At 37.9% G+C, this 21714-nt stretch overlaps 1 protein-coding gene across 1 annotated transcript in view; it reads left to right on the top strand.

The window, feature by feature from the left end:
• The window catches only part of mettl15 (methyltransferase like 15), a 100310-nt gene that overhangs the window by 63754 nt on the left and 14842 nt on the right, over positions 1-21714 (top strand). Inside the window, exon 4 of the mRNA XM_036544451.1 lies at positions 21086-21277. Coding sequence (XP_036400344.1) covers positions 21086-21277 — 192 coding nt within the window. The remainder of the gene's footprint in view (positions 1-21085; positions 21278-21714) is intronic.

The raw sequence follows: 21714 nt of genomic DNA, 5'->3' as shown, positions 1-21714 counted from the left end.
GCACAATGTACTTGATATTTGTGCCCTAGTGTTTATTCCATTTAAGAGCAGGTGGAAACCAGAGTGTCATTTCCGACAGTTAAAATAAATGGTAATGTAAAATACATGTGGAAAAGCCGTCTGCTAATGGACAATGTTAATCAGTGAGAGCATTGGTTGTTATAAAAAATAGAGTTAAAAAATCTATGCAAAGTGCAATCACCAATCATACAGTATGAAACTGAAAAAAAAAATGCAGAGAGTAGCTGTCTTGTGGGCTTATTGATTCCTCCCTCTGTGTGAATGGCAATAATCAATCTAGTAAATAGTCGTCATTGGTCAAATTCTAAAACACTGACAGACAAGCACAATGTAAATATTGCTTGAGCAGACCTTCTTACATCTATAACAAGCGAGGGAAGAAGCTAAAGACATAAAGATAAATGAAGCATGCCTGTTGAAGACAACTAAGAGTCCATTTTTAAATCTGTAACTACTTTTGTCTTACTTGTCATTAGCTCCCTGAGTAAGTAAATATAGTAAAAGGGATGTCAGCAAGTGTATAAATCCCAGAGTGGTTGCATCTTGATTTCCAAGAAAGAACACCGGAAACATCTCTGCATGCCTGGGGATGTGGAACTTGTTTCCATTGTTTGTTCACGCGTTGCTATATAAGTCACAGGACCCTTGTCCATCTTTGCCTCTGTGTCCTTCCAATACATAGTGCAGTCAGTTGGGATACTCACAATCACCTGTCAGTTGTGTACTACAAAAAGTCACAATGGTTACATATGTGTGTAATTGCGAGCACTACGGATCAACACTGTGATTTGTTTTTTTACCTTATGGGGTGCATTTAGTTAAGGGCTCTGTCCCAAATGAAGGTTTGTGTGGACTCCTAAAGTAAGAGTAGCACTCATCACAAGGAATAGGTATCAGATTCCAAATTTTACTATTAAGTTTATCAGGTACACACACCAGTAGCAGTCAAATATTCTGTGTCATGGGTTATTTACAGAGATAAAATTACATTACATTATTGTCATTTAGCAGACACTCTCGTCCAGAGCATCTTACATAGGTTACAATGTTTACATGTTATCCATTTATACAGCTGGATAATTAATGAGGCAAGTGTGGGTTAGGTACCTTGCCCAAGGGTACAGCAGCAGTGCCCCAGAGGGGAACTGAACCAGTATCCTTTTGGTTATAAGCCCTGCACCTTTCCACTATGCTACACTGCCACCCCTCACTTTGTTTTTTTTTCCATCCCTCTAGTTACATATAAAGACACTGTGTATTTAGGAACATTTTATACCTACTGTTCACTGCACATAAGCTGGTCATTGTACATCTTAGTGGTCATTTCTCCTATATTCTCCTCTCCTATCTCCAAAAGAGTTAGGCCTAGTTATCCTTCTGGTGCTGAAGTACCTCTTAGGCTTGTTTTGTTTGCACCATCATTTTTGTTTCTTAGTCAAACCTGCCTCTTCCTTTATAATCCCCAGTACACACAGTGCAATGCAGTGGTGTTGTCTACATCGATCAAGGAAGTAATTACACTGAGCCATAGTGTATGTGTCATTTCACAGTCATAAAGTATGTGTAACAGGGTTCTTTGTTGCATCCAGCATACATCTGTGGGCCAGAGTTATAATTTGGAGTTTTAATTTGTTTGCATACTGTCAACCCCAACAGATGTGCCTGAACTGCGTTGATTTTTTTTTTTTTTTGTATTGTGCCTCCCTTTGCAACACTTTTTGCAGAATACCATACACCAGTACTAGTCATTAGCTTCCAAAAGAAGCTTAATTCAGTGAAAATACATACCATCCATACCAAGATTGTTAATTTTGTGAACAGAAACCATGCAACACCCAGTTAAAAGTGAAGAGTCATTGTCATTCATTTGAGTGTAATTAGCTTTTTGTTAGCAATTTATTTTTTTTTCAGTGGTCATGAACAGAAATGGATCTATGGTTAGGGTAAAGACCATAAATAAACAATGGATGGAAGTATAAGGGCATCCTTCAATTAGGCTATGGCAATGGAAATATACAGAAAAGCATATGGGTAGCAACAATCCTTCAAACGTTTTAAATAATTTAGGTTAGTTGCCTTTTCCTTCTCTGTTTTATGTTTATTTATCCAGGTTTTTTAAACGCAGTGACCCAAAACAACTGTTCTTAATTAAGTAAATTCATGAAGGTATAGGCTGAAGCAGTCAGAACATATACAACATTCCAAATAAAGTGGAATTCCTCAAAGGCTTTGCCTCAGGTAGTTGCTGTGTATGTTCTTTTTTCTTTGCACATGTCCTGTAGATATTTTCATCTCTGCTCCCCTGCTGAAAGCAATCAATCAGCAACTCGTCTTGAGCACCAGTGACGCAGGTAGAAGAACAGGGCAGGTCAGCGCTAGGGAATATTTCAAGCTTGACTAGCATTCTGAACACACAGATTTGTGGAAAGGCAGCACGTCACACTTCACACACACATAGTCCAGAAGAGCAGCTCGTAAGTGATGACTTCTGACATCCTCTGTGCCTGCACTGTTACCTCAGATGAAGTCGGACTGGGAACAGCATCCGGGAGAACACCACACTTTCCGTTTTCCCTCATGTTTTGAAGTTCACTTAAAAAAAAAAGAGTAGACAAAAACTCATTTGAATAAACTAGCTTTAAACTCAGAGGTAAAGCCACCCAAAGATGTGCACTGTAAAAAAATGCACTTGAGCTCTGGAGACCATTTCGTTACTGTCCAGAAATATTTCTGAGCTATTACTGTAAAACTGTGAATGTCTTTTTTTTTTCATGTGTGAAAGGATACGTTGTTGTGCAGTAGAACAATTAATTACCAGTTGCCACTGTGATTGTTACCCTAATGTTGAAATTTTCAACATGTGCATTGGAATGTAGATGTTCCCTTAAACCTGTTTTTTTGCAAAGCACATGCAGTATTTTATCTCATGCTGTCCATTTTATGAAAACAATTTTAAACGATCTCTTTATATTTTCCTTTTCTTGATATTTCTAAAGAGCAAATCATATGTAACTGCAGGGAGGTTATGTACTCAAGAGCATTTGTGGTTGATGTAGTCCCATGTTAATTTCCTTCCTCTCAGCCAATGCCATTTCAGAGTGTTACAGTCAATTTAGTATATACATTGTGTCAGCCTTGGCAATATATATGGTATGATATTAATCACATTGAGATGTATGTTGTCTATATATTTGGGGCTCACTGTATGTTTTCAATTTTGTTTTGTTTGCAGACAGGGGCATGGCAAATCATTCTGGTTGCCATGCTTTTATTTCTGTTTGGAAAATATCAGAGGCATTGTACATGGCTGTTTTTATACAAGGCTTTTTAAAGGGGATCATGTTGTCATGAAGTTTGCGCTTCATATTACAATAGTTAATGCAAAATTTGAGTTAGTTAAACAGAGAACCGAAAATAAACAGGAATACATGTATTTGCCCTATGCTCTAGCTCTTAGTTGGCATGTTGTTACCATTTTTAGCCCAAACTTCATCCTAAGTTTGACAACAAGTGAGTGCAGATCACAGTCGAAGCTTGATAAGCGTGCCAAATCTGAGATCAATGAGTGAATGCTGTCAGAAATTACTGAAGTGCGAACAATGCATTTGCCAGTGATAATGGGTGTAGCCCAGGGCAAAGTATTTCACAAAAAAACTAGACACTATAAACAATGAATGTGGCACTCAAGCCCTGTTAAGCAGTGCTGTGAGAAGGTATGTAAAACATGTACTCTCTTAGGCCTTCTGTGCACATGTGAAGTCCGTAATTGGAAATGTGCCAAATATGAGATGATTGAGTGAATGCTGTGAAAAGTTATTTGCATGTGTGGAAAACGCATTTGGAAGCTGTGTGTGGCCTTGGGCCTAGGGCCATAAAAGTTTTTTATGCACATTTGTGGGCTATGATAGGTGCAGATTTGATCAAATCAGGTCATGCTGTGGAGCAAGAAAAATAAGCAAAAGAAGAAACTGGAAGTTTGCGAGCACCCTCATGGATTTCAAGGCCTGGATCTACACTGGAAATACATATTTTAGGTAATACATTGAAAATTGTCTTTTGCCACTATACATTTCTGTTGCACCTACCTGTTCCAATTAGTGACCAGTCCAGGTTGAGACTCTGCCTAGAAGAAGAAAAAAAAAAACTAGTGACCCATGACACAAGCCTACAACATGTGTGAGGCATTTTTGATATTGTTTTATATGACAAAGTGTATATATATTATATATTGCATATACATTCTGTTTCAGTTCGCAAAATCTATGGTTTCTGTGTGCTCAACATTAGGCCATTTGTGTATATTTTTGTCTAAAAAAGGAAAGAGGTGGGTGACATTGGGTCCTGTAATCAATCAGCTCTTAGCTCTTGACCAATGACTTTCTTCCTGTGACGGTGGAAGCAGATGATATCGACCGTGTAGTGTCAGTGTTCTGTAAGGTATGCAGTTTTTCTGTGCTGCCCACCTTTCACAGCTGCTTATGGGGGGTCTTCCTGGTCCTTCCCAGCCAGAAAATTCTGCAATGTATCTCAATGACTGAGTCAGAACCCAGAATGGACTGCAGCAGTTTCTCTACAGGGTCACAAGAGAAAATTCCCTCAGTTAATGTTTATGAAGTAGCAAAAAGTGAAAGTTTTAATCAAGCAGCCCAACAGCACTGACATCCACTATTGTGTCACAGGGCTCATTTTTGACATTGAGGTCAATAGACTTACAGAACAATACAAATATAACAAGCCACGTAGTGAGTTCTATTACCAACTCCTTATTACAGCTTAGTTTTCTCAACTGGTTGATGTTGCCCGGTACTTATTCATGTATTATAACAAACTAGCAAATTATTGTCCATAGCATTTGGATGACTTTCAGCAAGAAAAATTTAAGCGACTTGGATTCACACATACCACCAGAGTCTGGGGAGGAGCTACAACTAGTTTGGGGAAGTGTGAAAAAAAAAAAAAGTTTAACTATGTGTGGTGATATGTGAAGGGCTCACAAGGACCAACAAATATTGCAATACATGATGATATAGGATAACGGCCAAAGCCTACAGTACTCTCTGCACCTGCTTAAGACCAGATGCTGCTAGCTGTTACAGGGCCAGTATAACATTATGACATCATTTTATTCTTCACCGTAATGACATGGTAATCAGGACTGTGGCCTTTTTGTTACCATCTATAGCTACGGAAATTCCATACATGCTTTTACAACTGCAGTGCCTACATTTCTATCAGGTTACCGCAATGATAAACCTTTTATTAAAACAACCGAATAGATTATTAGCCCTTGTGACTCAGTGATTCGTAATAATTGAATAATTCAATAATTTAGTTTGTTGACAAATTATCTGAGAAAAATAACTTGTCATAAGAGTAATGTATTGCTGTTAATTTGTTAAATAAAAACATGAATATAAAGTTAACTAAACACAATTCTTGTATGTTTTTATCACTGATCAGTAATGATTTGTTTTAGAATGATAAAAATAATTGAATTCTCATTCAAAATATTACTGTTAGGAATATTGAAACATGAACAAAAATATTGTGGATGGATAAGTGAGTAATCCAGGGCAGTGCTGTAAGGAAGTGACAGGTTGGTGTTCTACGAGACACAACAGTTGTGTGAGGGTTGAGCAGGCAGAAGCCTGCAAGGCCTCTGAGGAAAGTGGTCAATGGGACCAGACACCGCCACTAACACACAACGGAACGAATGAGGGGAAAAAGCAGGCACAAAGCCTTCTAATTGTTAAAGTGCTGCTTTAGGGCCTTAATAATATGAATATAGGTCAAGCAAAATGCAAGAAAGAGCTCTAGTCTTTACATGAATCAGAGCTTCACTATGCTGTGCTGGATAAAAACTTACAAACAGCCTCACCAATAGTGTTTTTTCTTCAAACAGTTGTGTTTCTCTGCCATGAGTGGAATGTATGGTCATTGTGATGGATATATTTATTGTTAGAATAAACCCGTAGTGTACCTATGAGGACACTTATAACTTTGTATTATTTCCGGACATGCCTTCCCATCATTAATTGATATAATTACTTTCCTTAACAGAGTGACATTGTTTAATTGAAATTTGGTAATTAGGTAACTTCTAAGGAACTATATCAAAATATTTAACATTGGGTATCAAACTTTGCCAGATTTTGAATTTTTGTGCTCATGTCTTTGTTTGAACTCATGGGTGAATGTAACAGAGATGTGAAGTGTATTAATCACGCTCAACATCAAAGTTGCCCAGTATATCCTTATTATACAGTCATTTGACAAAGTGTAGGTGGGCCAAGAGAATACATGTTTTTTTTCTTATTATTTATTTAGTTTTATGTTTAGCATGATGTAAATGTTGTGGGTTGTATGACTATAAATAGACCAGTTGTCTTAAGTAATTATAAGCCTACACTTGGACACACACACACACACACACACTACTGACACTTCAACTTCTTTAATAAAACAAGAGCTTACATAAGACATTTATATTTCAAACCTCTGTTTAAGCTACATAAAGAAGTGAATAATTTAAAACTTTATGTAAGTGCTTCACATATTCTCAAATAATTCTGTGGAATACAAAAACAAGAACAAGAAGAACAAAAAACATAATCCCCTGTAGGTTATGCAGCAGAAAGGGCAAGTTTATTTTTTTCTGAAATGTGGTGTGCAACATGTGACAGTAATTAAGAATCATGGTGTTACACCAAACCTTTGAATTTAAGTATAACATAATGAGTTAACAATGGGGGCATTTTTTTTTTCAGCACTAAATTTCCATTGTCAGTGCCTGCCCCATAAGCATGTGTTACTCTACTAACCTTTTGAGTGTTGTTTCATACTCACATGTGATAGAAGAACAGAGGAGTATTTGACTTATGAAAAGAAAAAAAGTAGCTCACTGTTCTTAACTCAAGTTTGATAAAACTCATGGCATGTCTTTCCCATCATTCAGCTTGGTGTAAGTTGAAGCCATGCTTTGTCAGTAGCTGGTCTTGTGTTATGTCAGTGTTAATTTGTGCAGATCCAAGTTTAAGTTCATTTTCAAACGATTTGTACTACTACACTGTAAAACAAGTTATCTGAAAACTTTACATTCTGTGGTCACAAAGAGTTTGAGAATCTTACGTTCTGGTTACGATGGAAATGAATACATGTTGCAGTACACGTGAGCAAGCAAATAAACAACTTTACTGACAAAAGGGAAACTGTTCAACAGTGTTGTGTAGTTGCTGTGATGGTAAATGAATTTTCTATGACAAAATCCGAAATCATCTTGCATCGTAAACATTAACATCGTAAATCATTCGGAGGTGGCATGCTCCACTTGTAAACACTAGAGAAAGACACAACGTATTCAGTATGAGATTTCTGGTGAACAGTTACATGTGGACAGCTGAAAATTGGTATGCACATAGTTACACTAGTTCATAGAAATCTGAGTTGCTGTTTTGGATTGTGTTTTAAGAATATTCTACGCTTAAAATAAGATTTTGTATATGCAGAATTTTGCTGGGGGGCGCTTACGAACAGGCATCTTCTTTTAGCATCTTTCTCTGCTTTTTGTGCTTTTATTTGAAAATGGCATGTTTGCCACCTTCCTGCGGACATGCATGACACTTGGTTGAAGTGCTGCTGGATACAATATATTTCTATGTGCTGACAATGAAAACGAACAAGCACATTTCAGTTTCAGTCTTTCACAGTAACATACAATTGTTAATTAATCAAGTTGTGAACCTCAACCAAAGGGTGCTCTTACAAGTTTACTGCACATCCCAATGCTTATGCACATTTATGGGAAAAAAAAATACAAAATGCTGATGTAAAATTTTGACTAGGCAAAAAGGGGGAAAAGAGAAAGGAATTAGTGCTTATTGTGAGATCACTGTAGCATCAACTCAACTCTATGTGCCAAAGCCTCATATCTGAAGGATCTTTCGTGATTTGATACAGTAAATCTAGTTTATCTATAAAGACCTACCTATAGAGTCAATACAAATTACATGACACAGGATGTCTCTCCATTCCCTTAGACTCTGAACCTGTGGATTTTCTTGAGGGGAATGAGTATCTTAATTTCCGAGCATACACTAAAGTCCCAAATAGCTGCAACCTGATTGCATATTTGTGCTTAGTAACTCAGGAAGGAAGTTCAGCAGTTCAAACTAATTTCTGTCAGGCTTCTAAGCATGTAAACTCAGGCTAGGTGACATTTTGTAGGCATCTAATAGTTTTATCAGAGCACTTAGAGATTATGTTGCATTCAAACCTTGAAGCTTTATTTTAGCGACTACGCTAAACCCCCGTATATGTATTATGGTTGTGACAAATTATGCCTTTCCGAATCCCAAAACTTGACAAACAAACAAAAGGTAAAGCAAGGATGTGAGTTTCAGGGGAGTGATAATTGAGCCTGACCTGTTAAGAAAAGGTTGTTTGTGAGCTGGCTGCCCCCTACATGGCACATTGAACAGATTCGTCATGCCACAGTGAGAGTGGATCGCTACAACAGCCTCTGAGAAGCAAAGGGCCACACGAACCAGCCTGAGTCATCTACACAATTCAATCATCCTGCCTCCTCCTTTAAAACAGGAGAGTCGGGGCTGTTTGTGCACCGCAGAATGGACACCTTTAGTTTAAAATGTCACTCTCTGATGTTTCAGTAAATAAAGGGTGAAAAGTGAAAAGAAGGCATGTGCTAAGAGAGAAAAATTAGTAATATAAATGGATTGAATAATGCATGGAATCAGGACATCTGTCAGCTAAACATTGAAGTGTGTCAGTTCTTTTGGGAAAATAAAAAAATATCATGACTGAATATAAGGTGCCTAATGGGTACTTGATGAACAATCTGAAACCTCTCACACTGTTACATTGACCTGAGAATTTCATGTATTCGTCTTGAACGATATTTGTTATTTATTTCAGTTATTTGTTAATTTTCCATGTTTTTAGTACCCCAGTGAGATGACAATCAGTACAGTTTTGTCATATTATTATGCTGTGAAATTTGTTATAATTGGTAATAGTTTTGGTGAATAAGCTGTGAAACCAAAATATAATTACTTCAATTGGTCTTTTTCCTTGTGTGTTACTTCTAGCATTTGAATTTAAATATGGATGAATTTATTTGAATGCATTTATTTTATTTAGTATTTACTCTAGTACTGTCTGCATTTACATAAAATATGGGTTTTGGTATTTATTCAAAATGTAAATGTAATTTAGTAATTTTTTTAGGGAGGGTGGCCTGACTTTTGGACTTGGGGTTGACAACCAAATGATGAGAGAGCTGTAATCAGGAAGGATGCATTTTTGCAGTCAGGTCACATAGTTCCTCGGTCAGGAGGTGTTCAACTGTTAATGAGTGAGCGTGAAGAGGGCACCAAAACAGATTTGTAAGCTTTGGTCACGCAGCACGGCAGACTCAGAGAAAGAAAATGTTATCTCAGTACAGTTTATCATATCTGTTGAGGAAATGGAAGGACTAACTGATCTGTAATGTACAGATCTGAGATTTTATGCTCATGCCACAGTATATCTGTTCAGTATATGCATGTATAACATATGTCAGGATACCGGCTTAACCACCAGCACTTTTCCATTTGTGTTTTCCACAATGTGCCATCCACACTCTCACAAGGCCTGACAACACATGACAATATTCAGTAGTAGCAAGCAGCAATAACCAGGGGCCTGTTTTCAAAATTTTGATGAGTGAAAGCTTTCAAGTGTTACTATTAGATTAAATATAGTAAGTATATAGTTTGTTTAGAAGACAGCTTTAAGAAAAAAGTAAGGAACAGTCCAATATTGTGTCTAAAACATGTCTTCAACAATCAAAAAATCTGGTGTATTAGTTATGTCTTAGGTTTCAAGTGATGTTTACTCATAATTCCATATTAAAATCAATACTGCAAATCGATTCACCCCTGACAGCTATGCTATATCAACTTTTTATTCAGTTCAGAGAAGGCATACCACAAACATCCTACCTACCAAATTTGACCTAAATCTGAATTTCAGTTGAAGTACATTATCAAAATTCCTGGAAACATGTGCATATTGAATTGCTGCTAATGTCCATAATTGTTAGGGTGTTGTGTTCAAAGTCAAAAGACAATTCAGGTTGTCCTGTAAACAGGACCGGCGCTCTAGGTGGAAAAAAATATATGCCGCCCCTCTATTAGCAATGTACCATACCAGCAACAACACACAATTTAGATTTGAAGGCGGGTTAGTGCCTGCTCTGGTGATGCTGCTAAAGCTAGCACCTGCTGCCTGATGTGGAGCACATGGTGGTGGAGCAACGGCGGTAGTTGTGCTAGCGCCTAGTCTCTTGGTTCGGTGGTGGAGTTGAAAGTGCACCATCCTTGCTAACACTCCTGGGGACATTCTAAAATGCTTAACATGGCTTAATGTTCCAGAACTGCGATCAATGATCACCAAATTTCTCTTGGACATCTCTTTTCAGAAACACTTCCTCCTGTCAAAAAATCAAAACCAAAATCCGGTCATTATCTCATGTTGAGCATTTTCCTCTTCATTGATACCCATTATAAGGAAAAAGCTTAACATGGCTTAATGTCCCAAAACAGTGATCAATGATCACCAAATTTGTCTGACTTCTCACATAAACACTATCTCCTATCAAAAAAGCAAAACTGACATCCAATGAAAGGGGTAACTATCTTACGTTAAGCTGTTTCTCTATTGCCGTTTCTCCATTGACTCTCATTATAAGGAAAAAGCTTAACATAGGCCTAGCATTATGGACCAAAACAGCAATGTATCAGGACTACACTTCTCTAACACGTTTCTGATCGTGAACACGTTCAAGAACTAATATGACGACCCCATGGGTTTAATGTAAACACTGACATTTTCATTGAAGTTTTCCCCATAGGAACCCATTAAGAGATGTGTGAGAGAAATTTGGTCTTCTTTGATCATACTTTTGGTGTATTAAGCCAGGTAGCTTTTTCCTTTGCCTATAATGGGCGGCAATGGAGAGGACAGCGCTTAATGTAACGTAGGCCTAACTACCATATTCCTTGGGTTTTAGTTCAGCTTTTTTGTTAGGAGATGATGGTGATGACATGTGAGATGTCAGACAAATTTGGTGATCATTGGACGCTATTTTGGAACATTAAGCCACGTTAAGCCTTTTCCTTATTGATACAATAATTAAAGATCCTACATTTCTGCACTTCTTGCAAGTTATCCTAATTGTACATGAGTTGATTCAAATCAAAAATGGCTCATTCAGAAAATCTGTCAAATCATGTGATCTCTGTCATTGTTGAGATGGCAATCACAGGCGGGGGTGGGGGGTTATACATCACACTAATGCAGTACTGAAAGTTAGGCACTTACAGAAATGACCACGATGACCCTAACCGTGAGTTCTAAGTCCTTAGAAAATTTCCTTTTACACAATAAATACCCAAATTCTTCATCTGATTTTTCTCCATCTTAATTTTCTTGATGATTGCTTCATTGCAAATCCTCCAGTGCCTTCAACTTGCAACAGTGGTCTCTCACTTCTTGTGAATAAACTTTTTGACATCAGCATTTCAGCTAATGGAGACAACCATTCATTCTAGCCAGCTGCAACTCAAAGGCATTAACACACTGACTCTGACATACTGCCACCATATAAACTAGAATATACACAGGATACTAATAGTACAAACTAATGGTCACCATCTTTATTGTGAATCATGACCAGTAAACTAGCTAACTTTAATAAAAACGAAAAATAATATGGTTAGCACTGAAGTATAATGTCAACAGGCAGCAAAAATACATTTCTACAATAATGCAGTCCCAGCTTTTATGACGCAGTGCATTCCTAGAAACCCTGTCGGAAATGAATTCTGGTTTCCCATAGATGTTATAAGGCTAGAAATAGATTTTTTTTCACAAAATGGCTAAATAAATATGGATTCGAGGCTAACATCCATGAAGTATAAATACTGCATAAGGCTTCCATATCTTGGAATAAACATTCACCGTTGTGACACCAGCAGTTATGCACAGTGCACGGGAGACAGCACAGACACAAAGACACAAAGAAGGGGAAGTTGAAATAAATAATGTTCAACTTCCCCTCACAGGTTCACTGCATGAAAATAACAGACTAAATAAGACAGACAACATAATGAAATAAAGCCACTGGTAGAGGAAAAATGTTGCCTTTTCAGACATGATGATGATGATTATGATTATTATTATTATTATTATTATTACAGTAGTAGTAGTAATAATAAACACAGTTTACAATTCCTTACAAGACAGCAATATCAAGTTCACGTTCAGGTGAACATAAATGACAGCAGATTTGTTTGGATCGGGATTTTGTGTTGTAAGACAATAATGGGTGGATTTATTGTAGATGTTGCTATAAGTTGGATTCATGTGAAATGAATCTGACTTGTGCACACCAAATCATTTTAGTTTCAAAACAGGATTACATTTGGTGGCAACTTAGGACCACAGGACCAACCCATGTTACTCTGCTGTGACCAGTTGCAGGGCTACCGGAAAGGGTCCTGAGCCCGCCAGCTACCAATCCATCAAGCATGCAAACAAGCTAGACTCTTCACTGTACCTGACCTACAAACGTTTTTCCTATCAGACATGTTGAAATTCAATATATCTAATACAGAAGGACTCATTGCATGTTTAACCCATGTATTGCTAGCTACATAACTATTAGAATATTTCAATGCTTCTTTGATTCCAGGGACATGGAACACTTTAATCAGACAGATCCTTTCACCACTAACTTACTCGGCCTAATAACTTAAAAAAAAAAAAAACCTTGTGCCTACACTAAATTGTTACCTATTCTCTCAATACTGCAAAGCAGCTTTCTTGACATGAAAACAAAAGGGGGTTTGTTGTCATTGGGTCAGTCCAGATCAGACAAAGCAATCTCTTCCAGGAATGGGTCTCCTTCAGAAACGAGTTGGTACACACAGTGGGTTCTTTAAACAGTCCAGGGGTCCAAAGGTAATCTGTCCAAATAGCTCATGAATGCACACAGTTTGTTTACACTCCAGATGTTCTCCGTGCTTTTTCCTTGAAGGTACTCTCACAGAGAATGACTACAGAGACTTAAGTAAGGACATGGGAAGGGGGTTGATAGGCAAAAAAAGTTCAGACTGGATATACTTGCAATGGCAAGAGGTGCTTTGGCAGTGGAGGCAAGAACCATTCTTGCACTACATAGCGGCTGACACTCATTCACTCTCCATTCCTCAGTATCCACTTGGTTAGCTAGCTAACCATCTACTCACCAAACTATGCTCAACCAAAGAAAGGTATTACTTGGGTAGATATTTTGCTAGATACTGAATCACACCTTTACATTTAAAACACAGTAATGTTTTATGTAGCTAGCTTGAAAGGAAACATTTTTATAGAATGTGTTTATTCACAGTAGATTCAGATACATTTATTTGTTCGTAGTTCAGACTGTGACAGGGAGTAGCATGTGAGCCCATCAGCCAGAAGGATTGGCAACCAGTACTGCCATAATTTTTCTCTCCTATACTACATGAATTCATATGCATAATGTCATTCTAAAGCTGCAAAAAGTAATTGTATCTCCACAGAAGTTGCTTTCAGTGCACAAAACAAGTTACATTCATTTACACAGCAGATATTCATTCTCACAAAATAGGTCTGCCATCAAAATGATTAACATCAAAACAAAGCTGAGTTACTAAACCAATTGGGACACATTTTTAAAAATCAAGTCACCTCTATTTTTTTGGTGATTTTAGATAAATAAATAATTCCTCGCCCTCTGCCACTATAGTTAAATGACGGCTCTGCACTGAAGCTTTACAAAGGCAACAAAATAGCACAAGCTTCTTATTTCCCTAGCTGATAACATTAACAATATTTAGTGAGAACTAATCAATTTACAATTTGCAAAGCAGTGGAAGCCAACACGTGAACCTACATATGATACTGCGGCATTTGAAGAATCATAGGCTAAATCAATGACATAATAAAACCCAGCAGAAGCGTGTGGTTGAACTTAGCATTTATAAATTAATCTCATAAGGCCTCATGGACTTGTCTGCTTAGTGTATCCAAACTATCAGTTTCTTTAAGATCTATTTTCAAACATTTATTAACATTTTCAAGAAAGCTCTAAGCTCTAGTTTGGTATACACAATAAGGTAAACAATTGATCATTATTTTTTAAAGAACAGTGCTCTGTGCCCACCAATTCACCACTGTTGAAAGTTGCATTTCACCCTTGAGCATATAAAAAAGGTCACTGTTGTCCCAGCTGTTGTCCCAAACCTAACTGTAACCACTTATTCTATATTACAAACTCTGGCTGATATGGACCCAGTTTTACTCTAAGGCTTCCATTTTCGAGGTAACGCAAGGTCTTAACTGCAAAAGGTCGAATCAACTGCCATGGGCTAGAGAAGCCTTAAATCTGTACTATATTGACACGGGGGTTTAATATATACAGCTTCCTCTGCTAAAACTCTAAAATGCTGAAAGGTTCACAGTCTGAAGAGCCGATTTGTGGAGGTGGGGGATTGCTGTGTGGGTGGGGAGAATGCCTAGCTATAGATTTTCCACAAATTAACGAAGACATGGAAACTTACAGAGCGTGGTAGGGAAATCCTGACAAGGCAGGCAAGATGTTCCCTCGCTCTTGATCTAGAAGCGTCAGTGGGTGTGTAAATAGAGGACCCCTGGGTCTGGAGGGTAAACCTAAGCCAAGCTACTGGTGGGAGAGACCTTTAGAGATTCCTTTTCTTAAGCAGCAATTTAAAAAAGAGAAGGTTCACAAAGCCCAACTGCAAGAAAGGCATCTATGATGCCAGCTGTCACAAGTAGTTATAACCTGGGTAGTTTCTTTTCCCTTCTGCCCTGGCGAGAAACTCTGGTGGGCCTGTGTGCTGATTTATGGCTGTTCCTTCAACTTACCTTACCAATCCTTCCAGGCCTGCAGTTTGAAAAGGTCACATGAAAAATGCATGATAGTCACTGGAAGCCTGCTTTATTGTCTACATGAAAAAGAATCCGGCTCTGTGTAGGGCTGTCCAGGAAGAGTGCGAGGGGAAGACGTGGCCCCCCCCAGGCTGAGAAGGTGGAGTGAAGGGTTAATCGGATGAGAGAGGCAAGGGAACGGTTGTGGAGTGCTTTCAGCATAAAATATATTCAATTGAACAGTAAAAATTGTTAGAACATCAGCTTAAGGAAATGAATACACTTTGTTTCAAATTTTAAATTGATACACCGAGAATTCTGTCATGGATAATGAATATGTATCTGTTCATCTGTCATAACCCCATCTGGCCAACTGACGACTTCTGTTAGATGTTAGGTGTCTGTCTCAAGTTGTACCATCTCCAGCATTACTCATAAAATAATGTTAATTATTGGGGAATGCAATTTGGTATGCTCAAAAATTTCTTTAAAACAGTCACTTAATCCTCACTGCTCACTGGGTGTAGCATAGTATATGTGATAAAACTGCTGCATGAAATTGAAATTTATAAACAACATATTGAATCACTCATATTCTCTCTCCCATAAACTAGTTTTAGAAAACAAGAGATGAACACGGAGGAAATGTCGCACCATCCAAGTTAGTTTAGTCAGAATAATTGACTATTCAACTGGTTGCCAGATCATTGGTATCAAATTAGAACTTCTAAAAACACTTACTTACTAATTTGAATGTATTGTTTGTAATGGAGCTGTCAGTTATGCTAACACTAAAATATTACAAAAATTGGACAACAGCCCTAAATGTTCTTTTCTGAGAAAATAGTTTAATTTATTGAAAGGCAAACAGAAGGCCATGTAATAATTTAATAGATACGAATGTAACTAAACATTATTTTTCATGCAAAATGTCTGAATTACACGTTCTTCTTGATTTCAATATAGCTGGTTATTTGAACTGCTTAAAAAAAAAAAAAAAAAAAAACATATGACAAACAATAAAGTCCATGATTTTATAGTAAATTCCCAACTTGTACAAAATCAGGCATGGATGTCTCAGGTATGTTAATTATCTTTTGCTAACCCCCCCCAAAGGAGATGCGCACAGTTCTGCATATGTCCCAGGCACAGATCCTCTCCAGTGCACATGCTGAGATGGGTTTAACATGTTTGCTCAAGGCGTATTTTTAGATGTGAAGCACCACAGTGTCTTGCCACCCCTGTAACAGACTCTCCTGCTTATGATCTGTTTCCTGTTATATTTAAGTTTGTTTCCAGAATGAGTTCCTTCCAAGTTGACACCAGATTCAGAGCACAGAACAAGCTGAGGAAACACAAACTGCTGACAGACTTTAACATACTGTTGTCCATGATTGCACAATAGATGTGGCATAAATGGATTTTATAATTTAAGTAGCCGATATGCAGAGAATATCACTTGTAAACGCAGATCAATGCCTACGTAACTGTAAATGTTTTACAGTACCTATACATTTGGAGTTAAAAATATAAGGAATATCTCAAAGAGCCTGTGCATTTGGAAAGGTTGTATTTTTTTCTTACACATTCTGTAACCCACTTACAATCGGGTATACAGGAGCCAAGGAGCCAGGGGTCTTAAGGGTTCCACAACGCAATCCCCCCTACAACTGAAGTTCAGTATATTGCTCCAACCACTATGCTGGTGAGTGGCATCAGGCAGCAGCAGTGAGTGAATAGCTGCCAGTGTGGCAGACTCACAGGTGAAATGCAGTGTCATGCTAGGAGGAGCCAGAGGAGACCTGAAAGAGCTGGTGGCTTCTTGAACTGGTTCACTTACACCGTCAGTCAGTGTACTATTCGTGTCATGATTTCAACCAGAGCTGCGCTGTGCGAGCATTATGTTAGTTTCACATTTGGTGTCCGTCTCCAAATTATACTTATATGCACCGTTCCTGCTTTACACACCAATTGCAGAAACACAGGCATCACTCACTGCAAAATATCATGTTTGTCATGTAAAGTGGGATTCCAGTAGAGCCTTGGGTTGCTTAGTCTCCTGGTAAAGAGCTTGGGCCAATAAGTATGCATTCACTGTAAGAGCAAAAAATAAAACTATGAACCATCTCCAAATTTGGAGAGTTTTCTTTTCTTGTACACTTTTATAGTTAATTCATCAAGCTTGTGATTGCCCATTCAAACTTTTATGTTTGTTAGTGACATGTATATGTGTGGTCTTAGTAGTTAGAGTGCAGCTGCTGCTGCCATCACCATCCTTATCTTTCCTGTCTCCAAGGTGATAACTAACTTGGCTGAGTTTTTGTTATATGCCCTGCAGGGTGCATATCTTCTGGGCTCTTCTGTGAGCTGTGACTGTTTGCCCACCAGGCTCTTAGCAACAGTCTAATCAACTTTAGGGAAAGCGTGTTTTCTCGCCGTATGTCTTCTTTTGACCAAGATTGTCCATGAGCGCTAACGTTTGTCAAACCATACCTTTCATTCCATACTCTTTGGTCACATGGGTCTCTTGTGTACATGCTCCTGTGTGAGCTGTGATCAAAATGTGGTGCAGTGGCCTTGTTGCTCATACTACATTAAATTGCTAATTTGCTAAATTGTAGCCTTATTAAAAAGTGTTTTCACTGTTTAAGAATCAGTAGTGCCTCTGCAGAAAAGAAGCATATTTGTTTTGCTAAGTTACGGATTAAACTAAGTTCTCTCAGTCATAATATGCTTTTCTGTCAGTAACCCTGAAGCTTTAATGGAAGAAATTTGGCACATGCCATTTCTCAAAAAGAGAGCATGTTACTGACTTGATCTGATAACCATAGTTTACATTATCAGCATTTCTTAGCACAGTGGAAAACAAAGAGATGAAATGTTAAGGACCATATATGATTATTTGAATCAAAATCCTTGATGCATATACATCATCTCTAGAGCCATAGCGTTCATTGATAAGTGTAGGCAGTGATGAAATGTTCAAATTTGTGATGATGAGCAAGTGATTTATTGTCATGACTGTGTTTATAATTATCAACATTATCATCAGAACAGTTTAAACTGGGGGGATGGGGGGGCTCACAAGTGGCTCAGTGGGTTAAGGCGCTTGTTCTGAGCACAGACTGTGCCGACAGTGCAGACTCAGGTTCAAGTCTGAGCTGTGTCATTTGTCTGCAATGCCCAGGATGCAGTGGTGTGAAAAAGCATATGCACATGTATAGGAGGATTGCGTTCATCACATTTCAGTGCTCCTGTGCATATATAGGATATGTTTTAGGAAGGAGAATTTAAAGTAGTAGAATTTGTGATCCCTTAAAGGGGGATCACAAATGTTTCTGTCTTATTTTATAATGTCTAATCGAGGAGGATTGACAGGCATCATGAAAATGTTATGAAGAAATTCTATATTCTATACACAGCCAATATGTCTAATTTTTTTACAGATAAGTCTATATTGTCCAGTCACTCATTTTCAGTAGCATGCTTTCGGATCAGAATCATCCAGAGGGTCGTGGTGACTCACAGCTGAATGGGGTGCAAGGTGGGATGACAGCATGGATGGGATGCTGGTCCACTGCAGGGCACACACACATGGGGAGCAATGCCAATTAACCTGGACAGCATGTCTTTGGACTGTAGGTGGAAACCAGGGAACCTGGAGGAAACTCACACAGGCACAGGAAGAATATCCAAAATGATATTATAATATATCATATCATATCATATTATATCATATCATATCATATCATATCATATGTGTACTCTGCATAGATACACATAATATCATAATATAAGATAGAGTCTCTTTATAATGTTGGGTCTTTCTACTGAATGGATTGACTTTTTAAATATACAGATCTCTGACAGCTCATTTGCAGGGAGTGGTTTGGCTAGCAGGGTTTTTTTTTTTTTTTGACATTCTTTGAAGCTCTCCTACCATTTTCTCCACTTCTGGTTTTGATGAGAAGTGTGTAAAAACCAGAGGCTGACATAATGGCCACAATACTAACAAAAAGACATTAAGCATACATAAATCAACAAAACGTTTGTCTGTCTACAAGCTGATAACAAGCTCCTCTGATAGCTTAGCTAAAGAAGGTATGTTGAACGTGTGAGTGTACATATATCCACCTAGTAAACTGTATACCAACTGAATTTAATTAATTTTGCAAATCTTAACCGTGCACAAAAGAGATGAATAGATTTCCATTTACAATCACAAAAAATAAAATAGAAGAGTAAAAAAGAAAAGTAGAATATCATTCATGATTTGACAGATGCCTTAATCTGCACAAATACCCCCCTTCAAAAGTGGATAATCGGTGGGAAATTCCACCAGCCAGTCAACTTCACAAGGTGCATCTGCTGTAGGCTGCTGAATTACATGAAATTAAAATTAAAGAACAGATCAAAACATCTGACACCATATGTAGTCATTGAGAATCAATAACTATGAAAGATTGTTATTTATTGCATATTTTGCTGGTTTTCCAAGTTCAGATAATTACAGGTGGTTTGAGAGTTACTCTGAGTGATAGTGATTAAACTCAGTAATCACTCTTCAGTGGCATTTTGCATCATGAAACACTTAAATGCATTTGAAATCATTTAAAAACACAACTACATTTTTGTCAGCCAGTGTGAACTACATGTTTAAAACTTAAAATGACAGTAATACTGGCATAGTAGCACTTCATAGACAGAACAATAAACCACCAATATTTAAAAAACATACAGAAAAGCTGACTGCCCATTACAATCCTTAACTGAAGAAAATATACAGCCCCATCTACACCTGGCATTCAAATAGGCCTTTTCAGATTTGATCAGTTGAGTTGGATGGCTATACTATCACAACTCCACTAATAAGGTAGTGTATCCTCAACATGACAATATGTGTACATGATATTTTGATACATCTCAAATGTATGGCATATGTAACTTCTGGAAGAACTGTCTTAGATGTGTATGACCACAGACACAAAAATGGAGACATGTGGTGCTTGCATCAGTGACCACTGTGGCTCCAGCACACACCAGCACAGTGCACAGGCTTATGCATTCCTGGGATAAAGGCCAGGAATGGAAGAACATTGTCTTGTCATTTAAAAATCAAGACTGCTTTCATAATTTTTGCATGAAGAAGCACATGTTGGACATTATCAGCAGCACTGACCTTATCTCACGTAGAAACAAACACATTTGTGTACGGCAAAATCTGGGCTGGTTGGGGGAGATTGTAGATGACGTTTTTTTAATTGTATGTGCTTTCATTGCCCAGATACATCTACACTGTCTAAATGTCCAAAAAAGAAAATGGCAACAGATAAATCTCGAAATGATTTCAGTCTCATATGGATGGTTAAACAATAGTTGTTGTTGTTGTTACCAACATTGTCAGAGCTAAGAAAAATGTGTCTTCATATAGGCAAGTTGTCACAGTAAGGTCAATATATGAAAGAAGAGACTGAAAACCATTTGACAATGACTAAACATATTTCATGATTAGACATGACTTTGTTTCAGTAAACCATATATATGACATTCACGTGCCTCTTTTTGTTTATTTCACATGCTCCTGCTGTGAACAACTTGTTTATTTTTTTGCTTTTTAGTACTTTTTTATATGCTAATGCAGGTACTGTACTAATTTTCAAAACTTAGTATTTTTCCACCCCTTAAATCAAAGAAAAAATAATCTGCATGTTACTGATTGACATACATTTTTTATTAGGGCTGTGATTACACGTAGTTACACGTGATATTGCCAGTGGACGTGAACTGGCTGTCAATCTTCATATTTATGAGCTTAATATAGGGAATTCAATGATTAATTGAGGTAAATGAGGTGTGACAATGGGATAATTGTTTTAAGAGTGGCTTGAAACTGAGGCTGTATCGACCTCTTGGTGCTAGATGATTGAAATACATGCAATAAAACAAAAATAAGACAAAATGTGTTAATTATTCTGTGTAGCAATCTGTTGCAAAGGGGAGCTATATCAAATAAGACCTAAGTGAAGTATTGATCTTATCCAAGCACCTCCTATTTTCATCAGGTTTCCTCTTTCATCGCTTTTGCTTTCAGGAGCCAGGTCACTCCCTTGCTGGGGCGCTTCAGCGAGCTCAGGGACCTGCTATCACAGCGCGGAGTTGGGCCGGGCTTGCTGGACGCTGTGCTACTGGACGCTGGTTGCTCATCCATGCAATTTGACTGCCCGGAGAGAGGCTTCTCCCTCAGCAAAGATGGACCCCTGGATATGAGAATGGATGGAAACAGGTGGGGAGATCCTGCCGCGTCTGGGACACTGGGTGTAAATCCGTTAGCATATTCCAGACTCTTGCCAGAGGTGATTCCACACATTGTTGGCCACCAATGACTTTTTTCCCCTCTTGTTTACAAAGGTCAAGAGAGTACATGAACAGAGGAAAGCCTCCAAGGAAGCAAATCAGTTCCTCAAGTTAAACTGTAAATGATTCCAGTGAGAGGGTGTAAAAAAAAACAAAAGGCCTACAGTACTTTTTTTTTCCTGTAGTTACACGAATGAACACTGAAAATGTGATGTTGTTTCACTTGCAGTATGATGAAGCAGTCTATGATAATGGCCATAAAATGGCAGATAATGAATTATGCAAAAACTATTTATTTTGCTAAAGTATCGTGTTCTAATACTGGGGCTTGTGACTTCATCAATGACAGGTTTGAGCCCTAAAGGG

The sequence above is a fragment of the Megalops cyprinoides genome, chromosome 13 (assembly GCF_013368585.1).
Source record: "Megalops cyprinoides isolate fMegCyp1 chromosome 13, fMegCyp1.pri, whole genome shotgun sequence".
NCBI classification, from domain to species: domain Eukaryota; kingdom Metazoa; phylum Chordata; class Actinopteri; order Elopiformes; family Megalopidae; genus Megalops; species Megalops cyprinoides.
Note: the sequence above shows the minus strand (reverse complement) of the source record. Positions and strands in the feature narration are given on the sequence as shown.